The sequence below is a fragment of the Rhineura floridana genome, chromosome 22, assembly GCF_030035675.1.
Source record: "Rhineura floridana isolate rRhiFlo1 chromosome 22, rRhiFlo1.hap2, whole genome shotgun sequence".
NCBI classification, from domain to species: domain Eukaryota; kingdom Metazoa; phylum Chordata; class Lepidosauria; order Squamata; family Rhineuridae; genus Rhineura; species Rhineura floridana.
The window spans coordinates 9,423,331-9,450,145 of record NC_084501.1 but is presented as its reverse complement, the minus strand read 5'-3'; the positions used below and the strand labels follow the sequence as shown (position 1 = coordinate 9,450,145).

General features: G+C 46.2%; 1 protein-coding gene across 4 annotated transcripts in view; it reads left to right on the top strand.

The window, feature by feature from the left end:
* The window catches only part of ATL3 (atlastin GTPase 3), a 31,760-nt gene extending 5,225 nt beyond the window's left edge, over positions 1 to 26,535 (top strand). The window contains exons 1-13 of one of the 4 annotated variants that reach the window (XM_061606365.1): positions 1,326 to 1,542; positions 5,920 to 6,137; positions 7,793 to 7,936; positions 9,022 to 9,126; positions 10,377 to 10,427; positions 11,324 to 11,380; positions 13,481 to 13,573; positions 14,783 to 14,921; positions 16,217 to 16,344; positions 18,794 to 18,850; positions 20,354 to 20,425; positions 21,510 to 21,941; positions 23,000 to 26,535. In XM_061606365.1, the coding sequence (XP_061462349.1) occupies positions 1,530 to 1,542; positions 5,920 to 6,137; positions 7,793 to 7,936; positions 9,022 to 9,126; positions 10,377 to 10,427; positions 11,324 to 11,380; positions 13,481 to 13,573; positions 14,783 to 14,921; positions 16,217 to 16,344; positions 18,794 to 18,850; positions 20,354 to 20,425; positions 21,510 to 21,941; positions 23,000 to 23,089 (1,599 nt within the window). In that variant the 5' untranslated portion in view covers positions 1,326 to 1,529 and the 3' untranslated portion in view covers positions 23,090 to 26,535. Of the gene's footprint in view, positions 1 to 1,325; positions 1,543 to 3,311; positions 3,392 to 3,610; positions 3,634 to 5,919; positions 6,138 to 7,792; positions 7,937 to 9,021; positions 9,127 to 10,376; positions 10,428 to 11,323; positions 11,381 to 13,480; positions 13,574 to 14,782; positions 14,922 to 16,216; positions 16,345 to 18,793; positions 18,851 to 20,353; positions 20,426 to 21,509; positions 21,942 to 22,999 lie in introns of those variants that run through there. The other 3 variants (XM_061606367.1, XM_061606363.1, XM_061606366.1) reach the window with 3 other exon arrangements.
* The last annotated feature ends 280 nt before the right edge of the window (positions 26,536 to 26,815 follow it).

Genomic DNA, 26,815 nt, shown 5'->3' with positions numbered 1-26,815 from the left:
CCAGGCTGCCATTCCTGAAGGTGGTGGAACTGCCAGGAGAGCCCCTGGTGCCGAGCTTAACACCTGAAAAGGTTGGCAGGGATGCTCCAAAGTTTGTTTCATGCCCACTAAGACTGGAGCCTTTCGTGTGGTGGCACCTGCCCTTTGGAATACCCCAGTGGACATCAGACAGACACACCTATAATATTGGGATTTAGGTACCTGCTTAAACTCATCTAATTCACCCAGGCGATTTCCCTGAGGGGTGATCCAGCAGTATTTCATGTATTAAGCCGATGTCCTGATTTGTGATGTATTTTGTATTTGTTCTATGAATGTAATTTTACTGTTGATCTTAGTGAGGTTCCTTGCCATGATATTTTTTTCTGAATGTCAGCAGAATAGAAATTTTCGCAGATAAATAAAAAAGAAAGTTCGCTTGCATTTAATTTTCTCCTAGCCTACACAGTGCTAGAGCTGGTGGCATATTGAATTACTTGGGCAGGCACACAGAGGTCTTAAAATTGATGTTAATTCAACTGGCCTCCTTTTTGAACCAGGCAGATAAGAAGATAAGAGAGAAGACTGGTGTCCCAAGGACCTCACTTGGCAACTTGTAAATTGCTGAGTTGGGGGGAGATGAAAAAAGAAGGGGTCCTTTATCAAAGAGTACAAACATTAAAAACTTATAGAGCAGCCTTTCCCAACCAGTGTGCCTCCAGATGTTGTTGGACCACAACTCCCATCAGTCTCAGCCAGCATTGCCAATGGTCAGGAAAGATGGGAGTTGTGGTCCAACAACATCTGGAGGCACAAGACATAGGCTGTATGCCCACCATACATTTAAAACACATTCCCCTCTCCGAAGAATCCTGGGAACTGTAGCTAACCCCTCACAAAGCATCTTTTACAAACTGCAATTCCCAGGATTCTCAGGGAAGGGATGTGCTTTAAATGTATGGTGTGCATTCAGTCACAGAGACTTCCCCCTCCTCCTCTTCTCTCCCTTACTGTATTAGTTCAGGGGTGGGGAACCTCAGGCCCCCGGAGGGCGAATGTGGCCCTCCAGACCTCTCTGTTTGGCCTTTGCTGGGTGGGGGGGGCAGGGAGAGGGTGGCCTGAAATGACAGCAACCTGTGTGAAATGCATTGGACAGAGGAACACAAAGCATCATGGGCAACGGTCCCTCCTTGGAACTCGGCCTAGAGAGCACTTCCGGCTGCTGTTGCCATGGCGATGGGATTGTTATGTTCTCCTTGGACCGGAAAGGATGGGTGTTGTCCTCTCAAAGGAGTGCTGCCTTTTAACCATCTCCTGCCCCAGTTGAAACCTCATGAAAGCCTAGAAGCAGCAGCAGCAGCAAGAGCAGCCAGGCTTGCAACGGAAGGCCTGGCTCTCGAGAAGCTGCTCCAGTTTGCTGGATGCCATCCCCGGGCGGCCCATAATATCTTGCCAAGCCTGCCTGCCGGGTGGGTGGTCCCGACCAGCGTGAGCCATGAAGGTTTGAACTCTCCCGTGAGGAAGCGCCTCTCTGTCACCGGTTCGGCTTCATGCAGATGGATGGTGAGATGCTGCTGAGAGGGGGTGCCTGTTTGTTGTGTTTTTGATGGCATGCCCAGGTTGATCTGTCAGGCATCCTGCATGTACATGTGTGTGACATGCATAGTGGTTGCTGGTCTCCCAGAATTTCAGTAGGCCCGGCAAGAATATTTCATTTATATATCTTAATACCGAGACAGTCTCTAACAGGTTTACAAAAATAACAGATCATCTCTCTCTCTCTCTCTCTCTGTATATGTATTTATATGCGTGCCTTTACATACCCATCTGCACTGCACATGTAAAGCACTATCATGCCACTATAAACAGTCATGGCTTCCTCCAAAGAATCCTGGGAACTGTCATTTTTTTAAGGGCGCTGAGAATTGTTAGGAGACCCCTATTCCCCCTCACAGAGCTACAATTCTCAGAGTTCCCTGGCAAGAGAGACTGGCAGTTAAAACCATTCTGGGAATTGTAGCTTTGTGAAGAGAACAGGAATCTTCTTTACTTTACTGAGCGCAGTACCGCTTTACTCAGCGCATAGTTAAACTATGGAATTTGCTCCCACAAGACGCAGTAATGGCCACCAGCTTGGATGGCTTTAAAAGAAGATTAGACAAATTCATGGAGGACAGGGCTATCAGTGGCTACTAGCCATGATGGCTGTGCTCTGCCATCCTAATCAGAGGCAGCATGCTTCTGAAAAGCAGTTGTCGGAAGCCTCAGGAGGGGAGAGTGTTCTTGCACTCGGGTCCTGCTTGCGGGCTTCCCCCAGGCACCTGGTTGGCCACTGTGAGAACAGGATGCTGGACTAGATGGGCCACTGGCCTGATCCAGCAGGCTCTTCTTATGTTCTTACATTACAGTTTGATGGGCACCCTGTGCATAGACATGATGTTGTACTCGGTGCCTTTGCCTGGCTTGTACATATGGTAGACAGAGATGTGAATCCTTTATTTTCTCTATATGCAGCATGTGCTCACTAGTTATGTGATATGACCCAACCTTAATAGTCCTGAGGTGTGGTCTGAAGGCACATGAGGCATCTTGCTGAAGCTAAGCAGGTGCAAGTGCCTGGCAACCATGTAAATGCCACCTTGAGATATCTGGAGGGTCACAGGTTTCCCCCACTCCACCCCTCCTCAACCCAAGTCCCAACCAGTCAGGGATCCTGTATTAAATGCACTTGCAGGGGTGGGAAGTCCATGGCCCTCCAGATGCTGTTGCACATAGGAGTTGTAGTCCAGCCGCATCTAGAAGTGTTGAGAAAGATTCAGCATCCCATTCTAGACACTGCAAGCCCTTGCTTGTTGCACTCAGGTCCTGCTTGTGGGCTTCCCCCAGGCACCTGGCTAGCCACTGTGAGAACAGCATGCTGGACTAGATAGGCCACTGGCCTGATCCAGCAGGCTCCTCTGTTAATCTTCTAATAATTCTCAGTACCCTTAACAGGCTACAGTTTCCAGGATTCTTTGGGGGAAGCCACAACTGTTTAAAGTGGTGTGGTACTGCTTTAAATGTATAGTGCAGTTGAGGCCTGTGTGTGATTAACCGAATTCTTAATGGGATCCAGAGCATGCTTGTGTGAAGTGCTGTTTGATGCTTGTATAACTCGTGTGTATGTGGCCAAATTGCTGAGAGACCAGAAAAAAAATATTTATTTTACAGCATTTATACTCTGTCCTTTAGCCAAGAAGCATGATCCCCTGGTTTAGATGTAATGCTACTCCAGGGATTGTGGCTTTTTGTTTGCGTTAGGGGAGGAGCAAGCAGAAGCCATCTCAGTGATTTACCGCAGGGGTGTGGAATTGAATCCGGCCAGCGGGCTGGATCCTTACCACTCTGAACCCCTCTGGGCCAACTTTGACGGGTGAGTGGGTCTGCCCAACTGCCAATCACCTAACAAGTTCAAAGAGGGTCGCTCTCAGCGCTGATCAGCTGTTCGGGGCTGAGAGCGAGTTCCTTTGAAGGTGTGTTCTCAGTGTTGCTTTAAAGGGCTCATTTGAAGTTTGTTTGCAGGTGTGGTTTGGATTCAAATGGCACTCTGCACACAGACTTTGAAGGAGGTGTCGGGCAAAGCGCTTTGCAAGCACCGACATTCCAGTTTAAAAAGTATGTTGTGCTAATTTTGCTCCTGTGCGAGCCTCTGTTTTTTTCTGAATAACAAAAAGTATTTGAAATGAAATATTCGGTTATGGGGGGGAAATTTAACAACATTCACTTCATGTGGTTTAAATGCTTTACTTGGAAGTGATATTATTTAAATATTTGTTACTATTTTGAGACATTACAATACGTTAACATCAATAATTTTACGTTCTTTAAACACTGAGGGAAAAAGGCACTAGAAACTGCTAACATGTTAATTTTAGCTCATGCAAAGAGCTATGTGTTTATACTGATTATCTATGGATGGATCTTCCTTGGGACAACCGTGAGATAAACCTTAATTGCAACTTTGAAATTGCCCAGTTTGACTTGCATAGTGTCCTTTCATTATACTACTTATTAATTTCATAATTCATGACAGATGCTCTTGGAAATCACTGATTCATAGGGTCGCCATAAGTCGTAATCGGCTTGAAGGCACATAACAAAATTTCATAATGCAATGCATACTATTATTATTTTGGTAAGGAACACTTTTTCTTCCCCACTTAATTTCCTAACAATGTTATCTGACAAGTTAATGAGGCTTGTCCTTTGTGGTGTGGGTGATGTATTGGGGACATGAGCCTGGCTAAAGGTGCCAGCCAGCCATACCTTATAGGCAGAGCTTGGAAAAGTTACTTTTTTCAACTACAACTCCCATCAGCCCCAGCCAGTGGCCATGCTGGCTGGGGCTGATGGGAGTTGTAGTTCAAAAAAGTAACTTTTCCAAGCTCTGCTTATAGGAATGGTGCTGCTCCATCCCAGGAGTGAGGGCTGTGAGATACCAATGGGTGGATTAGAATGAAGGAAGAGAACTTGGGAGGCAGTGATCAAGGGAGGCAGTGTTGAACCCAGGGCTATGGAGTCGGTACGCCAAACCTTTGACTCCGACTCCTCTATTTTTCTACTGTCCGACTCCTTCATAAATGGCAAATGTATATTAACTAGTAATAACAAATTTACTGTAGTAAAATGGTAGCACAAGGCATTTCATCACCACCACATGAATTATCAGGCTAGTTTGATAGAACATAAAATATATTTATTTGATTAAAATTTCTGAACAAGAAAACTTTCCTAAATTCCTATGAAAGTTTTTATTTTGGAGTCGGAGTAGGTACATTTCTTCCGACTCCACCCAAAATTGCTTCCGACTCCACGACTCCGACTCCACAGCCCTGGTTGAACCAAACAAATAGGAACATCTATGGGGCACAATGATTAGCAGAGCCCTTCTCTACCTTGAGAAGCAAATGCAAATGAAACTGAGGGTGCGGTATACCCAACTGAGCCCTACATTCTTGAGAAATGTTGGGAAGGCAATGCTCAAAGGCGATTAGAAGCTGTGGACAGCAACCACTCCATCACACTCTTAATATAAGAGCTTAAGAAGAGACTGCTTGATCAGGCCAGTGGCCCATCTAATCCAGCATCCTGTTCTCACAGTGGCCAATCAGATGCCCATGGGAAGTCTGCAAAAAAGACCTAAGCTCAAAGGCAGTCTCCCCTTCTGCTGTTTCCAACAACTGGTATTCAGAAACATACAGCCTCTGGCTGTGGAGGCAGAGCATAGCCAGCATGGCTAGTAGCCATTGATAGCCTTTTCCTCCATGAATTTGTCTAACCTTCTTTTAAAGCCATCCATGTTGGTGGCCATCACTGCCTCTTGTGGGAGCAAATTCCATAGTTTAACTGTGTGAAGAAGGACTTCCTTTTGTCTGTCCTGAATCCTCCAACATTCAGGTTCATCAGATGTCCATGAGTTCTAGTATTATGAGAGATAGAGAAAACTTTTCTCTATCCACTTTCTCCATGCTGTGCATAATTTTATACGCTTGCAGCATGTCACCTGTTACTCGCCTTTCCTCTAACCTAAAAAAGTCCCAAATGCTGCGGCCTTTCCTCATAGGGGAGTCGTTCCATCCTCTTAATCATTTTGGTCACTCTTTCCTGAAGCCTTTCCAATTCTACAGTATCCCTTTTCAGGGGAGGCAACCAAAAAGGTACACAGTATTCCAAATGCAGCTGCACCACAGATTGGTATAACGGCATGATGATATTGGCAGTTTCATTTTCAGTCCCTTTCCTAATGGTCCCTGGCATGGAATTTGCCTTTTTGAGAGGCCTTGCGGTGGACCCTGCTGGTCTCAACGTTTCAGCTCCCAGATCCTTCCCTGTAGGGCTTCTCAACCTTGTTGGCCTGGCTGTTGATGCGTATTGACACATGTACCCCTTTGGTTTGTGCAGCTGGAGATGCCATGTTGGGAACAAAGCCGGGCCCAGTGCAGATTGTGCTGGTGCACAAAGACCAGCACTCCTTCGAGCTGGATGAGAAGGCACTGAGCCGTGTCCTGTTGGCTGATGCCATCCGTGACCTTGATGTGGTGGTGGTGTCGGTGGCTGGTGCCTTCCGCAAGGGCAAATCCTTCCTCTTGGACTTCCTCCTGCGTTACCTCTACACTCAGGTGAGTTACACTCCTTTGGCCTGCTGTTTCTTCATAATCTTTTTATTTTTATTATTGATGATAATATATAATATTTTATCATTATTTAGAGCAGAGCACCTGGCAGTTAAGAGAGTTTTTCTAAAGAAGAAAACACTGACACAAGGTCCCTGTTTGCACAGAGCTTACAGTCAGTTGCTACTCAGTCCCCAACCCACCAACCTCACTCTGGAGGGATTCAGGCAATCAAACTTTGTTTTGTGTTGTTGCATGAGGATGCCAAGCCATGGTTTGATTTGAGTTTGTTTTATCCAGCTAGAGATAGAATAAGCCATAGTCCCACAAATGTGTACATAATTGGAAACCTTAGCCAAAACTGAAAGCAGAAACTTCGGTCATTTCAACCAGGGATGGGGAATCTGTAGCTCTCCAGATACTTGTTGAACTACAACTCCCATCAGCCACAGCCAGCATGATCAGTGATCAGGACTGATGGCAGCTGTGGTCCAGCAACATCTGCAGGATCACATGTTCACCATTCCTGATTTAACCATAGTTTAGATCAGCAGATCTCAAACTTTTTTTCTGTGTGGACCACTTGAAAATTTCTGGAGATCTCAGGAGACTACTTAAAAAAATATTTTAGTTCTACAAATTAAAGCACATACACAAGTCATATTTTAATGATCTTAGCCCTGCCTTTCTAATGCAGTGGACACATTTCTGGATGAAATGTGAAGAAAAATAAAACAACAAAAATGCTTTCCTTCAGCGCAGACATCATCGTGGAAACCTTTAAAATCACGGGCCCTAGGCCAGGTTGCTGAGAGGGACCCCTGTACTAATTCCCTCAGTGACTGGCCCAAGGTCATTCAGTGATCTTCATGGCCAAGTGGGAATTTGAACCCTGGTCTCCCAGGTCTTAGCCCAACACTCTAACCACTTCGCCACACGTATTGTCGAACTATTGGGCCTTTAGTGTGGTGACACCTACCCTTTGGAATTCCCTCACCTAAATATCAGGCATCATCTCTGTTGTCTTTTCGGTGCCTACTGAAGACCTTCCTCTTTCAACAAGCCTGTTAAGTAGAGACCTTTATCAGTCTGTATCAGTACTGAAACTGTTTTAAAGATGTTTTTATTGTATTATCACTTGTTTGCCGCCCTGGGCTCCTTTTATTTATTTATCTATCTATCTATAAACATATTTTCTTACCGCTATTTCATATCAGACTTTTTGACTGTAATAAACTTTTTACTTTTACTTTACTGGGCCGATGTAACACTGAAGGCTCGATTTTGCATCTATGTTGAATGAGCCTCGCCAACTTGGGAGATGACCATATCTCCTGTGGGTGATCTCAGTGATTGAGCTGGGATATAAGGGTTCAGGCTGCCCGTAAGGTACCTTTTGGGAGGAAGGGCAGGATAACAACAACAGCAACAGCAACAGCAACAGCAACAACAACAACAACAACAACAACAACAACAATAATAATAATAAAACAGTTTCCATAATCTCTGACTGTTGGCTAAGCTGGCTGGGGATGGTGGGAGCTGTAGTTCAACATTATCTGAAGGGTCACAGGTTACAGCCTCTGGGGACCCAAGGTTGGAGAACGCTGGATGGCATAATTTGCTCATATATATGTTGTGTTTTTCCTATCATTCTGCAGAAAGAAGGGGACAGCACCAATTGGCTGGGTGAGCAGGAGGAGCCCCTGACAGGCTTTTCCTGGCGTGGGGGCTCTGACCCTGAAACCACCGGCATTCAAATCTGGAGCGAAGTGTTCATCGTGGAGAAACCGAGCGGGAAGAAGGTAAGGGGAGTGGCTGCTGGAAATGAGGTAAAACGGAAAGAAAAACGCTTCTCCGCTCCTTCATTGCAAGTGTAGGGAACCTCTGGCCTGAGGGCTGAATGCGGCCCTCCATGCCTCTTTATCAGGCCCTGGGGACTCTCTCCAGAGCACACCTCCCCAACCATATCCCTGCCCTTTTTTTGAAGAGAACACCACAGCGAGGACTGAGCATGCTCAGGACCCACAGAAAGCTAACTGATTGTTGGGGGTGGGAAAATGGAAAATCAGGGATTTGAGGTTGGGGGAAATGGAATGGAGTATCCTAGAAGACAGGAGAGCTGGAACCCCGAAAGGAGCACTCCACACAGCAACATTTTTTTTTTGGTGGTGTTGCAGGCACCCCGCTTCTTATCATTACACCCTTTCCCCATAGAGCCTTGGGGATATTTTGCTTTACCCTCACAGCAACCCTGTGTTAGCATGAGAGAATGAGTTGCCCCGAGGTAAGCTTTGCCTGAGAAAGCTTCATGCCAGGCCTGGATCCGGCATCTCAACTGCTCCGCTGCATCTGTTCCCAAACTTTGGCCTGTGGACCACCAGTGGACCATGCGCTTCATTCAGGTGGCCTAACAGTCCTCTTGATTTTCAGCTGTGTTTTTGTTGCTTCTCACCTTCTGTTTTACTGTGTTACAGTTTGAATTCTGTGGAACGCAGATTGAAATACAATTAAAAATATATAGAAGAAATAAAAGAATGAATGAAAACTACAATTGAAAATCATACAGCACCTAGCATTAAACTACATGACAGTTGCTACAACAGGCAGAAAACCCAATAAATGGTCCACCAAGACCATCAGCAATTTTCAAGTGGTCCATGGGAGAAAAAGCTTGGGAACCATTGCTCTAGAGGTTGCAGTAAGCAGCCGGTGTATAGCTGATGGCTCTGGGTGGTAGGGCAGTTCACCCAAGGCTTTAAGTTGAACGTCACGGGTTGAAGCCTCTTGCATGGCCATGAGCAAAAGTGATTGTCCTCCACTTGCAGTATTGACATGCTGGAAGGATCTCTTGAGCCTGATGCTCTTGCCCATTGACTTGTCCTTCCAGGTGGCAGTTGTGCTGATGGACACCCAAGGAGCCTTTGACAGCCAGTCGACCGTCAAGGACTGTGCCACCATCTTTGCACTCAGCACCATGACAAGCTCTGTTCAGGTGAGCGTTCCTTGTTCTATGTAAGGTGTCAATAGTGCTCTCACCAGGGGCGTGTGATGGGGTTCATCCTGTCAGTTGGAGGGGAAGGAGGTTACTTAGGATTGTGTCATGAAAGCTAAAACTGGGTTGTTTTCTGGGAAGACAATCTGTGTTGCTAACCCTCTCTTGATATGGCATGTGTGTGTATGTATATATATGTAAGTGGTCTGGAGTACCAGCACCTCTCTTTGTTGCCCATGGCACTCACAGCACTTTTATCAGGGTATAAGTACTGGCACCTCATTTTTTATCAAAAAAACACTCCGTGTGTGTGTGTACACATAATTGCACACATAATTAGCTCCCATCCTGGGCTTGGGAGCCTGTTGGAGATCTGAGTGGGTTATATTTAATTATGTAGATTTAAATCCCATCCCAAAAGCTCACGAGTAGAAACAAAAAGCGAAACTTGGCAAACCAGAATGGGACTTCAGATGCAGTGAAATTTCGTCCCGTTGTTTCCAAATCCATGGGAAATGAAAAGTTTAAATCGACCTTAACAAAAACATAATGTACATATAAAGCACAAAATGAAGTGGAGCAAAAATTTAATACACACGTATTGTAAAAGCATAGGATCTCTAATAAAATTCTACATACAGTAAGAAATCAATGCCCGTACAAAAAATACAAAGTACCCCAAAACTCATTTTGACAAGAGGCTTCTTCAGTGGTCTTGTGATTTAATAGGCATACACTACAAAGGGCAGAAGTTAAAAACATATTTAAACATTAATTACTCATGAGTGGATTTTTTTTAAAAAAAGCTGTTTTAGGAGGATACTGTGAACCCACTTACCCTTGTATATTACTTTCATGGATAAAGACTGATACATTGGCAGTTCAAAGAAGAAAACTTCTGTATAAAAATAATTTAAAATACAATTTTCATGAACTGCAATAATCATAACAACAATAATGAGTAAATCAAAGACTTCGCTATTGACACATACCATTTCCTCGTGTTGGCATATATTTACAATGCATGCATATTAAATGTTTTGTTCTACTTCATTTGTTTCCAAATCCATCCCGGAGCCCCAATGAAAGGCTAGCCCAAGCCAAGGCTTTGGCCACAGGGAATCAAGTTCAGATAATCTTTAATAGGCCACAAGAGACTTTGGTGAAATAGGCTAAGATGGCTACCCCTCTGGAATGATGGGTGGCTGTTTTGACTCTCTCTCTCTTTCTTTTTCTCTTTCTCTTTTCAGATCTACAATTTGTCCCAGAACATCCAGGAAGATGATCTACAGCAGCTACAGGTAGGTGAGAAAGACACCACCAACAAAACGTTTTGCCTTGCAACATGCAGGGTGCAGTACAGAACATGAAAGGGACACGTTTCCTGTTTTTGTAATTCCCATTTATTTATTTGTAAACCACTTAAATGTTGAAAATAAGCCGCTATCAAAATATGAAGCATCCATAATAAATGTATGCAACAAAACAATCCCATTGAAACAGTGCAGCAGTAAAAACAGGGCCCTCGGCTCATGAGATCAGGGGAATGCCACTGTGAGAACCAGATGTTGCCATATGTGGTCCTTTGGCCATACCCGAGCTCTTCTTGTGTTCTTCATTTCACCCTCTCGGAGCTCAGCTGTGACAAACCCAGCGTGAAAGTTACATGGAAGCACACAGATAAAGCCACAGTGAAAATTCGGTATGACAAAGTCTGGTTTCTGGCCATGTCAGAAAAGCCAGCACAAAAAGTTTGTTTACCCAGAGAGATATCAAGAAAAGACACCTTTTTTCCAGTCTGGTTTGATTTTATTAAATACATAAATGTGGAAACAGAGGGCCCAAATTGACCGGCAAGGTATGCAAGTTTGTGGGAACTCTTAATAGCTAAAAGACTTGACATGGAAGATCAGTGACCAGTGTCTTGGGAACTCTCTGCTGCAAGCTATTGAACTTGTGAAGGGCAGCGGAATAATCAGACCCAATGCTAATTTTTGTTTTACATCTAATTTATTTTTACTTACCTTCGTTGTAATTCTGGGGATTTATCTCACGTATGGTTTGATATCTTGTGATTTGTGGCTTTGTCTTTTACAATATTAATCAAGATTAATTTTAAAAAAGCTACACAGCTGCTGCCGCCATTTCTTTCGATTTTAAAACCAACTTTCAGCATGTTTTTAATTTCCTTTTCTAGCTCTTTACAGAGTACGGGCGCCTGGCCATGGACGAGATATTCCTCAAACCGTTCCAGGTACGCATTTGAATCGATGGGGCCAGGGTGGAGAGATACACACATAAGATTTGGCAGTGGAGCCCCAGGACCCCCTCTTCTCACAATCCGTGGCACAGATCCGTACAGTCTGCAGACTTGTTACCCTGGTGTAATGAAATTTGGAGAGGAGCATTGACTGAATTGATGCAGGTTTCAAGAGCCAGTGGGGGTAGCGGCTGGAGAGCGTGGGTGGTCTTCAAGTAGGGAAAGCTATCTTCAGATCCCTGCTCAGCCACAACATTTATTGGGGGACCTGGGCCCAGGCCCTTCAGCCTAACCTACCTTTCAGGGTTGTTGTGAGGATCCCCCCACCCTGGAGTGTAGGTGGGGAAACTATGCCCTGAGTTACTATATAAGCTATAGATGAATCAGTTGTGTAGAGCTGATCCGAATAGTGAAACTGGGTTTTCTGTGCATATGTATGTAAAGGGATTGAGTTACTCTCACCCACCTGACTTATTTTTGGGCTCTTCCAGATATTCTTTTTATTGTGCATTTGTGGGGTGGTATCCAACTCAGTTCTAGTTAATATAGGCCCATTGAAATGAATTGACCTAAGTTAGTCATATTGATTGATTTTAATGGCTCTGCTCTTAAGTAGAATTAACACTGGATACAACCAGAGCTTGGAAAGTTACTTTTTTGAACTACAACTCCCACCAGCCCAATCCAGTGGCCATGCTGGCTGGGGCTGATGGGAGTTGTAGTTTTAAAAAGTAACTTTTCCAAGCTCCCATGATGGTTTGTGCTCATGGTGGTATTGGAATGGTTATACGTGACCCTGTTGCAGTGCTGTTTGTGCCTGAAACTGTTTGGGGATGGACATACTGTTTTGTCTCTATTCAGTTCATGTCCTGTAGCTTCCTGCTGAAATTCTGTAACTTTTCACATCACAAATGTTCCAGGATCTTTTTCATCCCACTTTTGTTGCGGCTGTAGCTCAAAAGCGCCCCTGCAGACAGCAATAATGCGGTAACATTGGGAAAGCATTGCAAACAACTAATAAAGCGGAATGATGTGTGGACAGTCCAGTATAAATCCACCGCTAATGCGTTATCATTGCATCAGTGACACTGAGCCAGTGTAGTGGCTAGAGTGTTGGAGTGGCACCTAGGAGCCCAGGGTTCAAATCCTCGCTCAGTCATGAAGCTCACTGGGTGACCTCGGGCCAGTCACTGTCTCTCAGCCTGAACTACCACACAGGGGTGTTATGAGGATAAAATTGGGAAGGGGAAAACCCTGTTTGTATGCCACTTTGAGCTCCTTGGAGGAAAGGTAAATGTAAAGAATACATAATAAATGTTGCAGAATATACTTGCAAAAAACAAACAAACCACCAACTCTGTCTGGAGGAGCCCTTCATTCTGTGGATTGTTTCATCCTAGGGAAGCAGAATTTACCTGGGGGGTGGGGGGGATGTCTGTTGCTTTCGTGCCCTTTTCATGAATTTCCCATAGAGCCCTTTCTTTCTTTCTTTCTTTCTTTCTTTCTTTCTTTCTTTCTTTCTTTCTTTCTTTCTTTCTTTCTTTCTTTCTTTCTTTCTTTCTTTCTTTCTTTCTTTCTTTCTTTCTTTCTTTCTTTCTTTCTTTCTTTCTTTCTTTCTTCTTCCTTCCTTTCTCTCTCTCTCTCTCTCTCTCTCTCTCTCTTTCTTCCTTTCTCCCTTTCTCCCTTTCTCTCTTTCTCCCTTTCTCCCTTTCATTCATTCATTCATTCATTCATTCAAACATGTATACTGCTTAATCATTTGCATTTCCAAACAGTGTACGTAAAAACAAGCCATACATAAAATAAACAGTGAAACAGTAAAACCATCAGAAAAACAAACAAACATGACCTTAAAATGCCTGCTGGAATAAGAAAATGTTAGTTACACGTCATGAGTTGGCCGCTGCATGAAGCAGGATGCTGGATAAGATGGACAAGCTCCCCACCCTTGGTTTACTAGGTCGGTTCCCCAAGGGGCTCTTTTTTGCCTTCCCCCACCTACGGGGTGCCTGCTAGAGCTCAGTCAAAACTTCTTGGAAAGCCTGTTCCTAAGAAAACGTCTCTTCCTCCCCCGCTCCCCCTTGTCCCTTGCAGACCTTGATGTTCCTGGTCCGTGACTGGAGTTTCCCCTATGAGTATTCGTATGGTCTAGAAGGAGGCATGCATTTCCTGGACAAACGTTTGGAGGTAAAAAAAAAAAAAAGGAAAGCGAGCACACTTGTTGGAGGATGCCTGGCAGAGGGGAGACCCTCCTCTTGGCATGGCTTTTGGCTCTTTGGCAAGGCGGGCTAGTGGCACAAGCCGAATTCAGTGTGGGCGAGAATCAGAATTTTACAGCAAGCATAAATCCCTTCGGAGAGAGGAAGCCCGTAGCTCAGCGGTGGAGCAATGCAGTGGAGGCTGGTCCATTGGGGCGAATGGGGTGCTGCCCCACCAACCCTCAGCATGCCATCTGTCAGCCTCTGCTTGCCTGCCTTCTTACTTGCAACTGGTCCAGGGGGTTGCAACGGGTGTCAGCTTCCTCCTCCTCCTTAGCCTCAGTGTTGTCCTTGTAGAACTTAGCAGGAAGGAGGAGGAGGATGGGGCAAAAATAGAATTAGTCGCCTCCACCTCCTGTTGGGATCCCTGCCTTCCGCCCCACAAGTCCCAATGGGCATCAGCTGCCACTGGAGCAATGCTTTGCATGTGGACAGACGCGGGTTCAATCGTTGGCATCTCCAGTGAAACTGATTACGCAGCATGTGATTGGGGGCGGGGAAGACAATCTGTACCTGCGTTCCTGGAGTGCAGCTGACAGTCAGTGTAGACAGTACCAGGTTAAGATGGACAAATAGTCTGATGTGGTGTGAGGCATCATCCTGTGTTCCTAAATAAGAGCGTCTCAACTTGACAGTGTAATTTATGTGGTTTTTTTTGTGGGCTAGAACCTGCTCCGTTCGATGCATGAAGGGTAAAGCTTTATTAATCCGATGAAGTGGATTCTAGTCCATGAAAGTTTCTGCTCCTATAAACCTCTTGCATCTCTTAATCTGCCTCAGAGCTTTGCCTTTTTAAGGCAATGTATTTTGACCTGCTCCATTGAAGCAGGAAATCTTGCTTTTCTCCTGAGGATTTCACCTGGCGTTGCCTCTGGGCTTCCAAGCACATTTTTGCAATTATGAGGACTAGGAACGCAAAAAATGAAAGTTGACAAACTCAGGGATGCTGAATTATGTACTCAGTACAACATTGCAGAATGCAAGCAGCCCTGTCCTTAATTAGTTCTGTTTTTATTTCTTATGATTGGGGGTTGACATTATTTGACATTCTGCATATTCTTTCTTTATTTTTTTGGATTATCCCATTAAACACACACGCAAAAAACGTGTGATGACTTCTGGTTCTTCCCACCACCAGGTGAAATCTCACCAGCATGAGGAGATCCAGCATGTCCGGAAGCACATCCACTCCTGCTTCACCAAAGTGAACTGTTTCCTCCTGCCCCATCCAGGGCTCAAAGTGGCCACCAGCCCGAACTTTGATGGGCGTCTGAAAGGTATGGGCCCTCTGCCGTTGTTGAATGGCAGCTCTTGCCCTAGGAAAGGGGTGAGAAAACTCTGATGGCCACATGCTGGTGGTGGGTGGGGCCAGAGGCAAAAGTGGGAGGAGCAATAAATGTCACAGTGGTGTCTGGTCCATTAGAGCCAATGGGGTGCTGCCCCACCAACTCAGTCTGCCCTCAGCCAACCCCAACTGCTTGCCTTCTTACAACCAGCCCAGGGGGAGGCACCGCCTCCCATCTTCCTTAAGGAATTATTTGTGTATAGAGAACCAAACCATTGTTTGATGTGACGTTTGGACTAGTCCTTATTCTCCCTCACCAAACAATGGATAAGCTTCTTTAACTGTGGTTTGGCGTGATACCTGAATTGAGCCAGGCTTTCAGCTTAAAGAGCAAAGATTCAAAGGTACCAAGGGGAAGGCTTGTATGTACTCTGTATTTTGGGGAAATACTGAAACTCCACCAAGGCAGTCGAAATTCTGTGACCTGTATGCAGATTGGCTTGTGTTTTTTTTCATATTTGCATAATTGATTTTGCACACTTTGTATAATTGCTTTGACTTCTGCTAGTTTGTTTTGGGCTTAATTCAAGGTATTTGCTTTGAACTTTAAAAACCTTAAAGAGTTTAGGGCCAGAATATCTCCAGAATTGTATTTCTCCATATGACCCTCTCTCAGAGACACTGCTTTGTGTCCCACTGCTCTCTGAGATAACTCATGGGGGTACCCAAGAGAAATCCAGTGTTTGGAACAACTTCCTGAGAGGATTAGGTCTAATTTTGTAGGATTCTGATTTTATGATATATTCTTCTCCCATTTTTAAATAGCTCTGTTTTTCCTGTAATTTTCTTTTAATTAGGTGGCATTTTATCTTGTTGATATTTTGGCCTTGTGTACTTCAGTTAAAAAAGAGAAAAAGCCAGTGAACTATCTGTAATAATAGGAAGGCCAAGGAGCTGTGTAGCTTTCCAGAACACCAACTGTGTACTTCGCAGTATCTCATTCAGCCTCTCCCCTGGCTTTGAACACATGCTTTCAAGAATAGCTTTGCCATCATGAGAACTAGAATCATCATTATCTCTCTCTTTTAAAAACAACAACCAAAGTTTGTGTTCTGAGCTGCTTTTTGTGCTTAGTGCTGTATTCAGTGTGTTTTTTATGCGGAATTGCAGAATTCCCCTTAAGCCCTGGTCTTAAAATGTTCTTTTGCCAGCTGTCCCCCAGTTAGAGCAGTTTCCTTCTGTTCTCTCCTACTGCCTGTCAGTTCATCTTTTCCCCTTTCCATGCAGACATTGCAGACGAGTTTGAAGATCAGCTGAAGAAGCTGATCCCATTTGTGTTGGATCCTGGCCAGCTCTTGGAGAAAGAGATCAACGGTTCCAAAGTTACCTGTCGAGGCTTGCTAGAATACTTCAGGGTATGTTTCTCTTTTCGCTCTTAAAGCAGGGATGGGGAACCTATGGCCCTCCAGCCTTTGCCGGACTTCGGCTCTGACCAGCACGGCTAGCGGCCAGAAATGGTGGGAGTCATAATTCAGCAACATCTGGAGGGCCATCGGTTCCTCTCCTTTAAGATGATCCGTTCTGTAGTTTGGTGAAGAAATTCTTCAAAGCCCATCTCTTCCAGGGTGGAAGTAAGGATCTGCTTCTCCCATACATACCTGTCATTTGCTCTTTGTTCAGCATTGGAAGCTGAGCTCTGCCTTCCTCTGTTGCCACTGTTATTAAATAGTGCAGGGCTGGGAAACTGGATTCAGCTGGTGAGCCAGATCCTTTCTACCCCTAGCTGGCCAAATATAGCATGTGGGCGGGGCTGTCTGCCTGTCAGTCATCTGACACAATCATGACGTCAGGTGACAACTCGAAAGGGGCTCGCCTTTAAAGTTGGTTTGCAAGCAGTTTCAATACAAACTGCTTGGATGTGAACTTCAAAGGCGCTGCCTCAGTGCCGATCAGCTGTGTTGTACAGTCAGGTTTGTAATGAAGCCACTTGCAAAGGAACTTCAAAGGCTGTGTCTCAACTGATTCACACCGAGAGACATTGCCTTTGAAGTCTGTTTCTAAGCAGTTTCAATACAAACGATTTGCAAATGGACTTCAAAGTGACAGCAGCTACGCCTTTACTTGCCTCACCCCTGACATCACATATGACGTTAGAGTGTGAGGTAGGTGGGCGTGGTTTGGGGAAAATGGTCTCCTGGGCCAAATTATGACCCCTGCTGGGTCTAATTAGATTCATGGGCCAGAGATTCCTCCCTCCCTGCTGAAATAGCAACTGATTATTCCTTGGTTGCTGAAATGCTGCAAATTGCTTATGTTTGTATCTGTGTGTGACTTCGTGTGTTTGTTTTTAGGTTTTGTTTATTGTTTTGATAATGTGAGTGCTTTGGGGATCTGCCAACTATAGGAGAACATGTCTTTTAAATAAATAAAGCAGCTGAACTGGTTTGTCCTTAAGAGGAACAAGCCCTTGGTCTCACGACCTTTTCTGCTTCTAATTTTTTCTCCCCAGCAAACCACAGTTTGCTGTTCCATCTGAGTTGGGTAAACTGTGGCCAGGGCAAACACAGCTTGCCTGCAGACCAGAACTGTAAACGCAGTCCAATGTTTTCTAACCATTAGGAGAGAAAAAAGGGCTGTTTGTATGGGGCGTAACCTCTAAAACAGCCCAGTGATGAACAAACTCATTGGGCATGACATGCTGACCAACAATTGGTGGAAAGAAATAGCGAACCAGAGGAGAAATGGAATGTAGTATCCTGAGAAGGGGCATGGCTAGCTAGATCGCTGAACAGGAGCCACTCCACAATGCAACTTTTTGTTGTAGGTTTCACTTGTTCCTAGTAGTTGGGAATGAATATTGTTCCCATAATTAAGGCTCTTTCGTTATATTCTTAATTACTGCATCATCTAGTGGAAGAACAACCTAAGTTAATCCCAACTCTTATAACCTGTCAGAGGGAGGAACGAACAAATCTATCGACTATAGTGGATAGGTTTCTTTTCTCGGTGACTTTGGTCAGAAAATGGTCTAGCCATCGCTAACCATCAGAAACAGAGAATCAAAATTTGAAGGAGGATGGTTCTTCAAGGAAAATATAGTTCAACAACGAAGCTAGAATTCAGTATCGCTGCTCCATTTGAAAGTCCTTCATCCAATGTTGAGGGGGGGGGGAAATCACACTGGTGGTTTTGGGGGGGTGTTTTCTACCCCAGTGAGATTTCCAATGTAGGGTGGACTCATATCTTGACCCCAGATAACATTTGTGTCAGAAGAAGTGTGCTTGACAATATTCAACACGTATTCAGAGGAGGTGGGATGTTCCTGAACATTTGACTCCAGTTCTCTTTGTTGACCTGACTCTGACCACTTTTCTTTGAAAAAATGATGGGGTGTTTTTCCTATTCCAATCCGCTAACATTGGCTGGGGTAGAAAATATACCCCCATGCATTTTTGGGACATTTCATGCCCTAAATTTTTTTGTTTGTTTCTAGAAGGAAAACGGTAGGAGGTAGCTGGTTGAAATATAGGTGATAACTTTTGGCAATGTCCTTGAAAGACTACCCTGTAGGTCTACCTGTGTGTAAACTGCACAATGAACCCTGCACCGGGGATAGGTTTTTGCCCCACAAAATTGGATGAAGCAAGAGACTCAGCCAGATTAAGTACTCGTCCTTCCCTGTTTGATAGCTGCCCTTGGCATCAGGTGACTTCTCAATAATCTCATATAATTCCAGCTTCAAGATTCAGTTTGTTCTTTCGGATTCCAGGTCATTTGTTAACGAATCAAAGTTGTTGTTGTTGTTGTTTCCCAGCAAATGATTATAACTGGACGCCGCTGACGACTAACTTTACCTTTCCTCAGGCTTATATCAAGATCTACCAGGGGGAAGACCTGCCTCATCCCAAGTCCATGTTGCTGGTGAGTTTTGCCTGGGATAGCAAGTTATATGTTCATATTTTGGGTGATACCAGTTTATGGTCTGGAGGCACACGAGGCCACCACCTTGCTGAAGCTAATCAGGTCTGGGTTTGGTCAGTGCCTGGATGGAAGACCACCTGGGAACTGCATGTATGGCACCTTGAGGAAAGAAAGGTGGGGTATTAAAAAGCAACAACAAAACCTTAGGATTGTTGTATCCAACTAAATTCTATTCAGAGCAGGTCCACTGAAATGAATGGGCCTAAGTTAGCCGTGGCGATTAACTTCAATGGGTTTACTCTCAGTAGGGCTAGCGTTGGATTCAATTTGTAGTGGCAGAGTATCCGCATGAACAACGTGTATTGGGTTCAGTCCTTGGTATCTTCAGTAAAAAAGAAAAGAAAAAAGTAGTAGGATGGGAGATGCGCGTTGTCTGAGACCTTGCCAGCTGCAGCAGACCTTTCCAGTGGAGAAGAGTGTCAATATTTTTAAAAATCTTAAATAGAGGATCCATGCTCCATTAAAAAGGACCTGCTTTGCATACAGAAGGTCTCAAGGCAGGGCTTGGAAACGTCCCCGCGTCAGAGAGATGCCACCAGTCGGTGTAGGCCAGAGGTTCCCACATGCATGTGATCCGCTGTGTGTCTGTAAAAATACAATTAAAAATCGGACAGCGCCTAGCACAGTACATTGCAATTGCTACAATTGGCTGAAAAATCATGAAGTGGTCCACCAAGATCCTCAGCCATTTTCAAGTGGTCTGTGGAAGAAGATTTGTGTAGAGAGTACTGATTTAGATGGAACAATGGACCTGTCTCAGTATAAGTCAGCTTTCTGTGCTGTTCTTTTAGGGGAAGGACCATAGCTCAGCATGCCAAAGGTCCCAGGTTCAATCCCCGATGGCATCTCTAGGGCTGGGAAAGACCCCTGTCTGAAATCCTGGAGAGCTGCTGCCAGTCAGTGTAGACAATACTGAGCTAGATGGACCAATGGGTATGATTCAGTACAGGGCAGCTTTCCATGTATCTTCTGGACTGGATAGACTCACTGGGGCAACTGAGTAGAAGTCAGCTAAATGACGTATGTTAAGGGACCAAACCTGGAGGCCTGTGGATTTACTCAAAGACATTGGGTGGCACTCAGGTGCCTCCTCTGCCCTGCAAACCTCCCCATCATGTCTGCAATCAATTAATTTCTTTCCCATTCATGGTGGGTACCAGACTGCCTGTCCTGCAGCATTGCTGGTGCTGGTGCTGAAGCAGTTGCGTGGGAGCCCCGGAAGGTGGTGCGGGGTGTAGAATAAACTTACCTGCAACAGTTCAGCTTTTGCATATCTGAGGAAACTAAGTTTCTAGCCCTTATGATTGCAAAGACATGTTTGCTGAGCATGTCGGGGGGGGCACAGGGCTGCAAATGTGGGAAATCTGCCTTGGGGTGGGGAGGTAGGCCTGGAGGGCGGAATTGATGACCCATCTATGCTTATATGATGTCCTATGCTCTCAGGCCACTGCTGAAGCCAACAACCTGGCCGCTGTCGCTTCGGCCAAGGACATGTATTACACCAATATGGAAAAGGTGAGAAGGGATTGAGGTTGGAGCAAAGTGTCATTTGCAGTCTGTGTGTGTGTGTGTGGGGGGGAGCAGAACCTCTGCTTTTTCACGCTCTTGTTATAAAGGTGTGGGCTGGATTTCCTTTAGTCGTATTCTGGACTGAGTTCAGGGTGCTAGTCTTGAGTGAGAAAGTGAGATTACAGGAGTCTTACCCTCCCCCGGAGTCTAGGCCTCAGCATCTTCCGGGTAGTCCTTGAGGAGCTTTAAGCATCAGATGGTGTTAAATCCTTAGCAGCTGCATAGGGTGTATGTGGGATTGTTGTGAATGGTAGGCCTATGTCCTATGTCCTTTGAGGCCTATGTCCTCAAAGAATCCTACCACCCATACTCCCTCACTCTTGTTCCATGCCTGCCTTTTTTATTTCCCTGTCACAACAATTACATTTAAACAGGTGTGGGGAACTTTTGGTCCTCCAGGTGTTGCTGAACTACAGCTCCCATTAGCCCTGGCAAGTATGGGATGATGGGAGTTGTAGTGCAGCTACATCTGGAGGGCCGCAGGTTCCCCACCCCTGATTTAAGGGGAAGGGCCATAGCTCTGTGACCCAGGTTCAGTACCTAGTGTCTTCAGGTAGACCATGGAGAGCCAGCCTCCCACCTGCCTGCCTTCTTTCTTACAACCCATCCAGAGGGTGGTTCCTCCTTAGTTCAGTGATGCCCTTGCAGCACTCTGCAGCAAAGAGGATGAGGACAGAACTAGAAATTGTTAGCTCTGCCTGTCATTAGCTCTAGCTCCACCTGTTGTTGGGCTCTTTGCTGTCTGCCCTACCCAATCCAAATGGACGCATTTTCTAGCTCCGCCTACTGTTGGGCTCCCTGCCTTCTGCCCTACCCAATCTCAATGGGCACATTAGCTCTAGCACCACCTACTTGCCCTAGTCAATCCCAATGGGCACATTGGTTTGAGCTTGACCTACTCTTGGGCTCCCTGCCTTCTGCCCTACCCAGTCCCAATGGGCACAACCCACCCATTGCTTTCAGCCCACTTGGGATGCTTAGCAGTGTTAAAATCTTAAATCTGTGTTCCTCTTTTCTCCCCCCCCCCAAGTTATGCGGTGGGGACAAGCCGTATGTTGCACCAGAGGTCCTGGAGGAGAAGCATCGCGTCCAGAGCGCGTTGGCCCTGCAGCACTTCCAGTCCATCAAGAAGATGGGGGGCAAGGAGTTCAGCCAGCGCTACGAGGAGGAGCTTGTGAAGGAGATGAGCGAGCTCTACGAGGACCTCTCCAAGCACAACCAGAGCAAGAACATCTTCAACACCTTCCGGACGCCAGCCATCCTCTTCAGCCTCATCATCGCGCTCTACCTGGGCTCCGGCCTCACAGACTACATCGGCCTTGGCTTCGCAGCCCAGCTCTGTAACTTCGTGGTGGGGCTGCTCCTCCTCTCCCTCCTGGCTTGGGGCTACATCCGCTATTCTGGCCAGTACCGCGAACTGGGCGTCATCATTGACACCACTGCTGAGTTTGTGCTGGAAAGGGTGAGCAAGGGGAAGTGGGTGAATTAACTGTGGAAGCCATCTGCCTTCCTGGTAGAGGTGGCAAGGCAGGTCAGGAACGGCACAACCATGGATAGCTCCCATGCAAGCAGCTTGCTGTGGCTATGGTTGACAGCAGACTGATTATGTATATGCATCATACATTTAAAGCACATGACTTTGCCTTCCCCGCCAAGAATCCTGGGAACTGTAGTTTGTTAAGGGAATTGTAGTTCTGTGAGGGATCAACTACAGTTCCCAGGATGCTTTGGGGGAAGCCACACGCTGTAAATATATGATGGGTACGCAGCCTGAGTCTTTTTAAGCCTCTGCCCTCCACCCCACTAAACTACCACTCCCAGGCTCTGCCCTCTTGTGGATAACTTTAAGATTCTTAAATGTGCCTTCTCCCACCCAGTTGATTCTACCCTTATTTTGCTGCATGTGTGGACCACACCTCAGATAATGTAAAAAAACAGAACAAAAAAGGTGGGTAGGTCGGTAGGCAGGAATCTGAATTCCACAGAAGGCTTTTGTATAATGTTATATACCCAGTCAATCACTGTGCTCTGCAGGCGAGGGCCTCCTGCAGATACCATCTCATCAAGAGGCCCATTCCGCACAACAAAGGAAACGGACCTTTAGTGTTGTGGCACTGACCTTTTGGAATTCCTTTTCCTTAAATATTAGACAGGCGCCATCTCTGTTACCTTTTCAGTGCCTACTGAAGACCTTCCTCTTCCAACAAGCCATTTAAGTAGAGACTTTTGTCCCAGTCCGCGTCTGTAATTGTTTTTAAGATGTTTTTAAAGATGGATTTTAATTTTTTTTTTAAAAAAAGTTTTGTTTTTAAGATGTTTTGTTTTGTAGATGTTTTTAAGATGTTTTGTTGTTTGTTTGCTGCCCTGGGCTTCTTCTGTGAAGAACGGGGGGGGGATATAAATTTAATTAAGTGTTTATTATTATGGCTTTTGCCCTGTTTAAGTTTTGGAAGGTTTTCTTGATCTAACCATTCTCTCCCTCTCCTTCCTCCTTTTTCCTCCTCTTCCCCTTGTCCCCAGGCCACCAACCGCACAAACAGCTCTACCCAGATTGCGGATGCAAGCAGCTCATCGTCCAGGAAAGCTTTTGAGGACAAGAAAATCAAGTGAGCTCGTAATAGGAAAAGGAAAAAAAAACCCCAAAACTCCGGCTGAAGCGATGGTCTTGCTGCAGCCTGCAAACCCAGGAACCGCTTGCAGGGCTTCTAGAGAGCAACTCTGAGTCTCCGGCTCCGGATGTTATTCCTTTCCCTTCCCTCCCCTTTACAGTTAATCTTTTCTTCTTTTTAAAGAACCCCTTTCCCCCTTTTTTAATATTTTCTTTGCTTCCCTCACTTAAAAAAAGAAGCAGCTTTAAAGTTTGTTCTGAACCACTTAGTGCCTTCCTCACAGGGGCGGAGGACCCCCCTCCCCAGTGTCACATGCTGATCTTGTTCTGAACCTGATCTCCTTCTGGATTCTTGTTGGTAATGAGAGGCAGCTGTTATTCTGCTCCTCCCAAAAAGAACCTGGAGCAGCAAAAACCAAAACCACGAACAACCCTGATGCTTCTCTTTATTGCTGCTGGGTCTCCTCCTTTTGGGATATTTTTCCCAAAGTGGAAAATGGGGATTTTTGTGGGGTGTGTCAGGGCAAAATCCAAATCAAATAACTCTATAACTCTTCTTCCCCTTTCTGTGCCTTTGTGAAGCTGAAAAAGCACCGTTGTGCCTCAGGCCGTGGAGGGATCTTTCGCTTAGCCGGCCGTTGCCTTAGCCAACCTATCCCGGTGGGCTTCTTTTGGGCAGAAAGGCAGGCCAGATTCGTTGAGATTCCCGCCATCGTGGCGATGGTCTTGGTTCCCAGCGCTGGCCCTGGTTTGCTCTGCAGGTTCCTTCTCAGATGCGCTTATACCTGTGATACGTCGTGAACATGTAGAACCTCGCTTGTTCCAACAGGCTGCCGCTGCAGGCTTCTTTGTCCCTGCAGGAAGGGATGAGCAGGGCAGGCAGGCAAATGCCTGTGGCGCTGTTGTGTCCTCCGTCAGAGGGGTTGTATCCAGTGCTAGTCCTACTCAGGGTAGACCCGTTGAAGGTAATGGACACGGCTAGCTTAGGTTCATTAATTTCAATAGGTCTGCTCTGAGTAGGACTTAGTTGTGCACGATCCAGAGGCTGCACCCAGAGAGAGCCAGTGTGATGCCTTCCAGATGTTGATGGGACTCCACTGGTCATGCTGGCTGGGACTGACGGGAATTGGAGTCCAACCACATCAGGAGGGCACCACGTTGGCTAACTCCACCCTAAGCAGCGATCCAGGCACCTGGGAGTGTGCCTAGATCGATCCTGGCAGCCCCTGACCTATCAAGCCAAGCACAGCCCAATTGGCGAGTGTGATGGCCTCCTATGTGGGATGGGGCTGTCCGTCTGGCAGTGCAAAAAAGCTGGTGGGCTTGGCAGGTGATGTATTGTGCAAGCCTGCTGCGGATATTGACCTGTTGGTCAGGTGCAGTAGGGAACCGGTGTCCCGCCAGCTGTTGCTGAACTACATCTCCCATCAGCCCCAGCAAGCATGGCCAATGGCCAGGGCTGACGGGTTGCAGTTCAGCAACTTCTGGAGGGCCACAGGTTCCCCACACCTGCTCTAAGGTTTGTTTGAGGGTGGGCGCGGAAGGTGGCAGAGTGTCCCCCATTCCGTACAGCGCTCAAAGAGATCTCCCTTCACCCTGCTAGTCTTCCTCCTTGCTTCCACAGTCAGCCAGAACGAAACCCGCCACACTCCGCTGAGAAAGTCCAGTCTTGCTTGGATGGCGGAAATGTCTGTTTGGGGGTTTGGTTCTCGTTTTAGGTCAGGAGTCTCTCTCCTACCTGATTCCTGGGTCTGCAGCAAAAAAGGAAAGGAATATTTTTCTGCTCAGAGCTCTTGGTTACCCCGGCCTAATATCTCTAGCTTCCTCCCTCCCGCGGGTTTTAATAGCTTTGAGGCCGCTGCTCGTGTGTCGGCCTTGCCTTTTGCTGCTTTGCCATCTCCCCCTCGTCCTTGCAGCTGAAAGAATACTCTGATTTTCAGAAAGCACAAGATACAAGTGGCTTCTCGGCCAATTGAATGGTGGAGGGGGAATTGGCCTGGCACAACATTCCTCCTTGTTTTAATCCTGTTCCAATTTGTGGGGTGGCCTCCATCGTGGGTCTTCCCCCTTTTCTGTTCAGCAGCGTTTGCCTGGTAGTATGTCACGTTGCACCAGGTGTGGGGAACATGTGGCCCTCCTGATGAACTACAGCTGCCATCATCCCTGGCTGTTAGCCATGCTGGCTGGGGCTGATGGGGGTTGTAGTTCAGCAACATCGGGAGGGCCAACAGCATCCCACCTCGGCACGGCACCTTTCCCAACGTCACATGGACGCGTTGCTGGTTTACACTGTGTGTGAGAGAGTGAGAGAGCACCCACCAGAGGGGAGATAACGCTGTTTTTTCAAGGGCATGGCGGCAACAGAGCCCTCAACGCCAGTTTAGCTGGAGCTCCAGGCTGATTTATCAGAGGAGGAGAAGAAAAGGGTGGAATCCCGTCTCTCAAAAGGGATTTTTTTTTTGCATCACATTCCCCTTGTTTTATTGGATGTGAATGGGCAACTCCTCTATTTACTTGTGCCTGTGTGTGGGCGGCTTTGTACATTAACCTGGTTGCGGGAAGGAGGGCATCCTGTTCTTGGCCCTGTTGCTGTAGCCCATGCTTTGCCAACCTGATGTCCTCTAGATATTGTCGGGTTGCGACTCCTATCATCCCCATGCTCTGGCCAGGGCTGATGGGAGTTGTAGTCAACATCTGGAGGGCACCATGTTGGCAAAGTCTGCTGCTTTCGAAGATGTAGCTCTGCGCGTGTGTGTATGTGAGAGAGAACGCAAGCGGGCAACCTGTTTGCACCCCTGTCTTGCCCTTGTTTTTTCTCAAAATGTTCTGCCAGCGGCACAAAACAGACAGTGGAACTCAGCTTCCACACCTTCCTTCCTGCATCCAAGTAATGTGTGGAGTCAGGCTGTGTGGAAATCTCCCTCCTCTCACCACTCACACACTTGCTCTCATTTTCTCTCTCGCTGCTGCGGGCTGTGTTGCACAGCATGGATGTGCCCCTCTGTGTGTGTGACCTTGAAATCGGTTTGAAGCTCAAATCGGTTTGGAAAGGAACCAGCTGTCTCCAATTCCCTTTTGAAAAACCACGGGGTCTTCAAAGAGGGAGGGGAGCTCTAAGTTCAAATCGGTGACCTGCTATTTTGCCCCCACCGGAGAAATCATTTTGTTGATGACTGCTGGGAACAATAGGGGAAAGGATATCTGTGTCACGTGCTTGTACAGCCAGGTTGCACGATCAGTCATTTCTGCTGTCAGGAGCCTGTCCGTGCCTCCCTGTCTGAAGAAACGATCTCTGTGACTGTGTTAGTCATTATGTTACAACCTTAAACCAGGGACCAGTGCTGGGTGGGGGGAGGGGATGTAGATGCCAAATTGTATTTATAAAGCGCAAAAGAAAAAAAATGCATTCCACTTCGCAACTGCAAAAATAAAGACCAAGAAACGGAAACTGTGGCATTTTGAAGTGTGTTTCATTTCCCGTGTGCGCAACAGCCAGCCATTATGCACATTTGCCAGGCCTTATGGAGCATGTGCACTTAATCTGTCCACGAAGAGGGAATATATACATCTCCAACAGGCCTTGGGAAATCTGCATAAATTGACTGCTTTTGGTACGTTCCCTGGCCTTGACTCTGAAGTCCGTCAGTATGCACAGCCTCCGAGAAACAGACTTCCTCTGATCAACCCCTCCATGCAGTAGTACAAACCATGATTCAAACCTGCCAAAC